Source organism: Brachionichthys hirsutus, chromosome 4 (genome assembly GCF_040956055.1).
Source record: "Brachionichthys hirsutus isolate HB-005 chromosome 4, CSIRO-AGI_Bhir_v1, whole genome shotgun sequence".
Classification (NCBI taxonomy): domain Eukaryota; kingdom Metazoa; phylum Chordata; class Actinopteri; order Lophiiformes; family Brachionichthyidae; genus Brachionichthys; species Brachionichthys hirsutus.
The window spans coordinates 8,392,222-8,398,898 of record NC_090900.1 but is presented as its reverse complement, the minus strand read 5'-3'; the positions used below and the strand labels follow the sequence as shown (position 1 = coordinate 8,398,898).

At 45.1% G+C, this 6,677-nt stretch overlaps 1 protein-coding gene across 1 annotated transcript; it reads right to left on the bottom strand.

Moving 5' to 3' along the window:
* Positions 1-1,239: 1,239 nt before the first annotated feature.
* Positions 1,240-6,055, bottom strand: atosb (atos homolog b). The gene is made up of 7 exons (XM_068738787.1): positions 4,919-6,055; positions 3,515-3,573; positions 3,202-3,301; positions 2,671-2,829; positions 2,071-2,139; positions 1,608-1,813; positions 1,240-1,393 (listed from the first exon to the last, which is right to left on the bottom strand). The coding sequence occupies exons 1-7, from the start codon at positions 6,053-6,055 to the stop codon at positions 1,240-1,242; spliced, it is 1,884 nt and encodes a 627-aa protein (XP_068594888.1).
* Positions 6,056-6,677: the final 622 nt, after the last annotated feature.

The window sequence follows — 6,677 nt, the reverse complement described above, 5'->3', positions numbered from 1 at the left end:
GAAAAAACATCAACTAGAATCTCTATTTAGTTTGATTAGCTGCTTGCAAAATAGCATGTCATCCTCTATTAATGATATACCTTTGAAATGCATGATGAAGGAACTGGAATGTCCAGTTAAATCGGGCCACTATTTGATGAGTTCGGCTTACAATAAAAACAAACACAGATGTTACTCGCCAGTCGCAGAGTTTATTCTTTTAAATATACATAGACTTTACCCTATATTAAATACTCCACTGCCCACTCCTCCCTCGTCATCCCCCCCCTTCATTTTCTTCCCTCACTCAATCTTGGCCTTCTCCGCCGCCTCCTCCACAGAGAAAGCTTGTCCTGCTGAAAAACACACTCTACTTTGTGCAGCATATTGCTTATTAAGACATTTGCAAAAACATAAAATAAAAATACTACAACTCGTTTTAGTTTTTCCATTTTCTGCGCACACAGCAGATAGTACTGAAGAGAACTTTTAAAAGAAAAAGCACAGTGTCCCTCAGTCTGGCCACATTAAATGAATTGGACTCCCCCTTTTTTTCCATGACATGGTATGGCCCTCCTGGCTTAAAGCGTACACACCGGTCTGTTCCATCAAAGCGAAAGGGGAGACATTTGTTCTTAAACATACACTTGTGTTTCTGTCGCCGCCCATCTCCCCCCTACTGGTCAGGAAGCATGTGATTGTGCGGAACACGCAAAGCGAAGGTTCTAATATTTATTCTCCCTGTCCCCTGCATTGTGTTGCGTCCAATCAGAAGTCGTGCAAATAAATTGGTCCAATGGAGGCTGGTGGGGGCTGCAGGCAGAGTGAAGGACATTGTGGCTACGGCACTAGAGAAAAATTCTGTTGTTTGGGTCACAAGGCATGCATGTTAACACTGAGCTCAGAGCCGCAGCAAGAAGTGCTTCAGCCGCGAGGAATATGTGCTGTGGATGAGTGTCGTCCGTCTCCTTTGTCGTGCATCGGTGCTTAAACAGATGGATATGTTGTAAAAGTCCTGCTCCTGACTGCTCCTACGCAAATACCCTTTTGTAGGTTCTGAGAATGGAAGCTGCTCGAAATGCTGCCGTTTCTGTCTTTCAACGAATGAATGACAAGAACGGCAGAAAAGCAGGACTTCTATGATGTTCACTGTGTGGACCTTTCTCGTGTGTGCATGTGGTGTGCAGTCTTTGTTTTCTCCCCTCTTTAAGAAGCACAGGCAGGGCTGTTGTTGGGGAGGGCCAAAGGTTCATGCTTGGGTCACACACGGGGGGAGTATTTAGGGTTTCTTGGCACCTCGGTGAAAGATTTCAGCTCATAAGGGATCCCTGTGTCCACTTCGATGGATTTGCGGGAGAATAGCAGCCGGATATCGTTGTGCAAGTAGATCTTCCCAGATTTGGAGCTCTGGAATCTTCAAAAAACACAGAAGTAAAAAAAAAAATATATATAAATGTGTCAGTGAAACATTTTGCGAGTAAGATGAGACGTTTCATTTATTTTTCAGCATTTGAATTACTGTGTGTTAACGTCATTAGACTTTTGCAGACGTCACAGTCGGCAGAACACAAAAGTTCGATGAACGCCGGATGTAAAAGTAGCGTATGTGTCTGAAACCTCCGTCGTACCTGAGATGCATTAGGTAGCAAAGAATCTTCTTCCTTTCGAGCACCGTGCCACCTGGAGACGCCTCGCCTTTCCCTTCAGCCCCCTCCTCGACCGGCACCAGGAAGATGCGGTGGCGCAGGAAGGTCATGTGATTGACGGGCATGTCGTCAAAGTTGTAAGTCACCAGGAACATCTTCACCACAGTTTTGTTGGGATTAAATAAGGTCTAGGAGCAGATGTCAAATCACTGTCAGTATAGGAAACAGCAAAAATCTCATTATTGGCAGCGGTTTCAAAGTAATATCTTTACCCACAAATAACTGCTACATAGATTACTCCCTGCATTATCAGGTACGAGAGCCTATATGACATATTTCATCCTATTACATGTTTTGGTAGCACAGATGAGATGAATCGTCGTAGACAACCCAGATTTTCTCTGAGCAAAACAAAATGATTCGAGGAAGACAGACGACAACTTACCACTTGAATGGTCCCTGCTTTGGGTATGCTGTAGCCTTTCTTTCCAAGAGGCTCGAGGGTTATCACCCCCTGTGAGAGACAGCGAGAGAGAGAGAGCGGATTAAATAATTATGTTTTAATCGCTTTGAACTTCTTCAGTGGGGCCAGGATCTGGTTTAATGCACTAAATCGAGGAGCAGCAGCGTAACATTGGTCATTTTCATTTCTGGTTTGATAGATGGATGAGAAATGTCTGTACGAATCAAGTAGAGAAATGAAGACAAGAGGAAAATATAACAAAATTAATAGCAAATAAATACAAAATTAATAGCAAATAAATACATCAAAGTTGTGAGTCATTAAGTGCAATATTGAATAAGTTCAAAGAGCTGAATCATTCGCTACTTTTGTACACAATAATTCAAGGCCAACATTAGGAAGCAGTGAAAGTGAAAGCAGCTGGTTTCCAGATGCTCCAATTTAACTGCAGACACATAGCAATTATTGTATATTTTCATAGTTGTTACTGTATGTGTAATAGATGGTGTTGTTTCTTTGAGTTTACACAAGTATAAACAGAACCAATCTTAAACACACACACACACACACACACTGACTGACCAGGAAGGGTGAGGGTGCACTTTGCTCTGAGATGTCGTAGTATGTGACCTGCACAGGCAGGGTGACGTGCTGAGGGCAGTAGGAGCCACTGGCACCGATTTCTGCAGTGAAGCCTTCTATCTGGCCTGATGGTGAGAACCGGCCCTTCAGTATCGACTCCTGGAACACACACACACACACACACACACACAAAAATAAACCCATGAAAGTGAAAACATGATTTATTAAGTATCATATATAAATTACATATGACAATTCTTAGCCTCAGCATGGCTCAAAAGATTAATAACAATGAAGAAAGACTCCAGAATCTTCAAGATCTCCAACAATTTATATTCTTTGGACGGTTATTAAACAAATACAACCCATTATAAACAACAATTTGTGTGAAAAATATATTAAATTCTACCTTCAATCTCAATGTTTAAAGCATTATTCTAATGTATTTAATTTGTTAATTCATTTTTTGATCCATTATTGTTAGAATATGTGTATAGTTATTTGTATCTCAAGAGATATAAAAAATTGTACCTCAAAGTTGCCGAGCAGTGATCTGCTGATGGAGGATGAAGGCCAACCTAAGCGCGTGGAGCGGCTGCTGTCCGTCTGTCTGCCACTACGCAGCTGCCGACTGATTACAGCCACAAACACAAACAAAACATTAGCGGTGATCAGCGGTCAACACTGTTCACAACCCGTCTCAACCAACGGATTGGAGTGTGTCTGAATACTCGCATCCACACACGAAAACCTTTGATTAAGAATAACATACAATTACAGTCTTCATCTGTGCCGGCTTCATTGAACTCTGAATATCGTTCCGTGGATAAGATGGAGAGCTCACCTTTTCAGCCGCGGTCCGCTCTTTAGCCGTCTCCCTGATCTTGTGCAGTCTTTGGCCGTCTGAACAGGACAAAGACAGACATTTTAAAGGCTTTCCTTTCCTCCATCAGTGCCTAGCATAGCGCTAATCACAAATCCCTACAGCTACTCAAAGAAAAACTATTCATGTTTCTCTTCTACATTGGTATCATGTATTTATTCCAGGTAGCTGCTCACTCACGGAGAGCTGACTAACCGAAGTTGCATCACAAACACAAAGATTCCCCGTTTCCAGGCTGCCGTTCATCACGAGGACCCCCCCCCCCCCCCCCCCCCCCATCAGTGGCCGAACCTTTGTTAAATTTTACCATTTTATTCTCAGCAAACCTTTCACTCAGGGCGAGCTCATTGGAATTATCCGACCATTGGCTACACTGGCTCTCTGTAGAGCGTTGAAGTTTTGGTCAGCTTGTCGTCTCGTCATCACACTCCATCAAAACCACAGATGGCATTTTAGAAAATCCTCTTTGCTCCTCAAAGAACTTTTTTTAAACATTTATTTTCTGAAACAGCAACTACTGACTTAGCCCTCGTCTTTAACTCTCCCTGGCGACTTGAGTCTTTCATACATCTATCTGATTCTCTATGTGCTTCCCTCACACATGCACTAAACACCTCCGTGAACAGTGGCCCTCCTACTATATGAACCTAGCTAGCAGGCTCCCCATCCCATAAACCCATCATTGAAGGCCCTTCTGGCATGCGAGAAAAAAAAAAAAGGCAACTCACTTCCAGAACCATTTGAAGCACGTTGTATATTTGTGTGTGTGTGCAAGAGTATGGGAAATGCATTATACTCGTGGTGGAACAATGGACCCTCCCCTCAATGGGCTTTATTCTGGAGCTACTCGGCCTGTTCCAGTACACAATGATAATGAGCTGGACAGCCCTTCTTTCTTTCTAATGCACTCCTTCTTTTGGTTTCCCTTTATTTCTGCAGCAGCCTCTTTTTAAGACTGTTGAGGCTTATTATTTCCTTGTAATGTATTCAAACTTTATGGAGCATCTGCACATGATGGTCTTAAAGTTTTAAAGCCATAAAAAACGTATTTGGACACCCCCCCCGGTAATAAAATCACAGAGCATCTATCCAGTAAACAACATTAATTTATTATTTGCTTAAATTTATTCCGCTGCTGGAAACCCGTCCCTTGTGTTGTGGCTTTTGCACCAGTTTTAACTAAAGTATTTGCAGTGACTTCTCCAAACACTAGTGTGAATTAGACGTGGTATGGTTGCCACTGTGGGCCACAGAACAGACCAGTTCAAACGTGCAATTAGCTAAAAGAGCATTTGAAATGAAAGGTCGATGCGCTGTTTTTGGGAGATGGCGGTATGATGACAGTTTGTTTTAAAGTGTGCTGACCTTAGGCCGATCCCATGCAGAAGGCAGCAGGTGGTTCCAGTAAGGGGCAGCTTTAGCATCAGTGCTGCGACAAGAGGCTGGACCAAGTCCCGGTGTCAGTAACGACAGTCTGCTGATCTTAGATGTGGACGGTCCTTCGTCTTCTGAGCACGACTCTGCGGTGTCGCTTGGGGACAGTAGTCTCTTTTTGGCTGGCCAGTGGCCTCCAGAGGAGAGACGGTGGCCATTCGTGTTGGGAGTTTTCTCCCAGGAAGCCAGACCATGAGAAGAAGAGGAAGCAGCCTGGGTGGCACTTCGCTCTGGTGGGGAGGATTCAAGTCCAACTTCCCATTCAGTGGCCTCCCCTGGTTCCTGCAACTCTGTGTGGTGTGGAGGGGAGAAGGGGCCTGGGGGGCTGGTGGGACTGGCAGGGTTGGGAGTCTCATAAGTGGACATTTCATAAAAGTAGGAACCGAGCAGGCCTCCAGATGAGCCGTTACCACAGCTCTCATTTCCAGGGCTAGCTAGTGAGTAGGTGGGTGTGTGCCCCCCAAGGGAATGGCCCTGGTCACAGGCATGGCCATGTGGGTCAGATCTAGGTGAGAGAGGAGCAAACACATCAGGAGTGGGTTTGTCATGATTGTGCTGAGTTGGGCGTCGGGAAGGATTGTGGCTTGGGGAAAGTGGAGGAGACCTAGGTGACAGCCCCCCCTCAGAGTCTCTGTGCTCCAACTGTGTGCAAGAATATACAGAAGCCCCACCGGGGCCCATCGCTGCACCCAGCCCAACACTTTGAGTTGGCCCACATGGCACCCCTCCCTCCAAAGCTTCCTTATCAGCGGAAGACCCCAAGTGGGGGCGCTTATGAGTCAACTGGGGCTCCTCTAGGCCCCTTTTCACAGCCAAGCGGACAGGTCTCTGCTGGGTATCAGTGTGGCATTCTGTGGAGGTAGAAAATCCACCCAGCTGGGAGAAAATAGAGAGCTGGTAGACCTTTTGGAGGCGCAACTCCTCCTGCCCAAAATGCCTGGGTGCGCCTTGCCTAACCCCAGGTTCCATGCCCCGCGTTGGTGTTGTAGGTGGAGGAAGGTCACCTTCCTGGGCTGGAAGGTCTAACGGAGCCTTTTTGTGGGCTAACTCCACATGAATGTGCCGCATGGTTTCTACGTTGGGAGGATCTGAGTATTTTGCAGCAGGGTCGAGTAGGTCCTCACAAGAGCCAGAGCGAGATGATAGGAGGGAATAGGAAGACCTGCATTTATTGCCCTGGTGTCGTCAAATAGTGTGGATCAGGACATGGAGCCATGCAGCACCTGGAAAGGAACAAAATACAGTATTATTATACAAGACAGATTTGTTTAATCAGATCATGATGGCATGAGTGATGGAAAACCTAAAATAGCAACAAAGAAATCTCAAGGGACAAGAAGGAATTAATAATAAAATAAAATTAGCCACAAGACAAAACAGTATCAGCAAATTGTATCATAAAATGAGCCTATTTTGTCTCCCATTATTGACTCGGATCAACATCTCACCTCTGTGCCCGTCCTTGTCTAATTCCGCCTGTGTGGACAACAACATCTGGCGATTGTGTCTAAAACCACACGCTAAAGGAACCGGTTTATCCCCTTGACAGCTGCAACGAAAGGCCAACATCCCAAGATGGCTGATCAGGGAACAGACAGGACGTCAGAGGAAGCAGGAGTTGAGAGCTTGAGCAAAGCAGCTTGAAGCAAAGGAGAAATACAAATAGCTATTTGTCAGTGACTTAAGAAAG

What these genes read in the sequence shown, in the direction of transcription:
- atosb (XM_068738787.1), bottom strand. Translation starts at nt 6,055, where the DNA reads ATGCGGCACATTCATGTGGAGTTAGCCCACAAAAAGGCTCCGTTAGAC. An exon ending in GTGCACCCTCACCCTTCCTG is followed by an intron (nt 2,140 to 2,670) that starts GTCAGTCAGTGT and finishes TGTCTCTCACAG; the next exon opens with GGGGTGATAACCCTCGAGCC. An exon ending in AAGCAGGGACCATTCAAGTG is followed by an intron (nt 1,814 to 2,070) that starts GTAAGTTGTCGT and finishes ATCTGCTCCTAG; the next exon opens with ACCTTATTTAATCCCAACAA.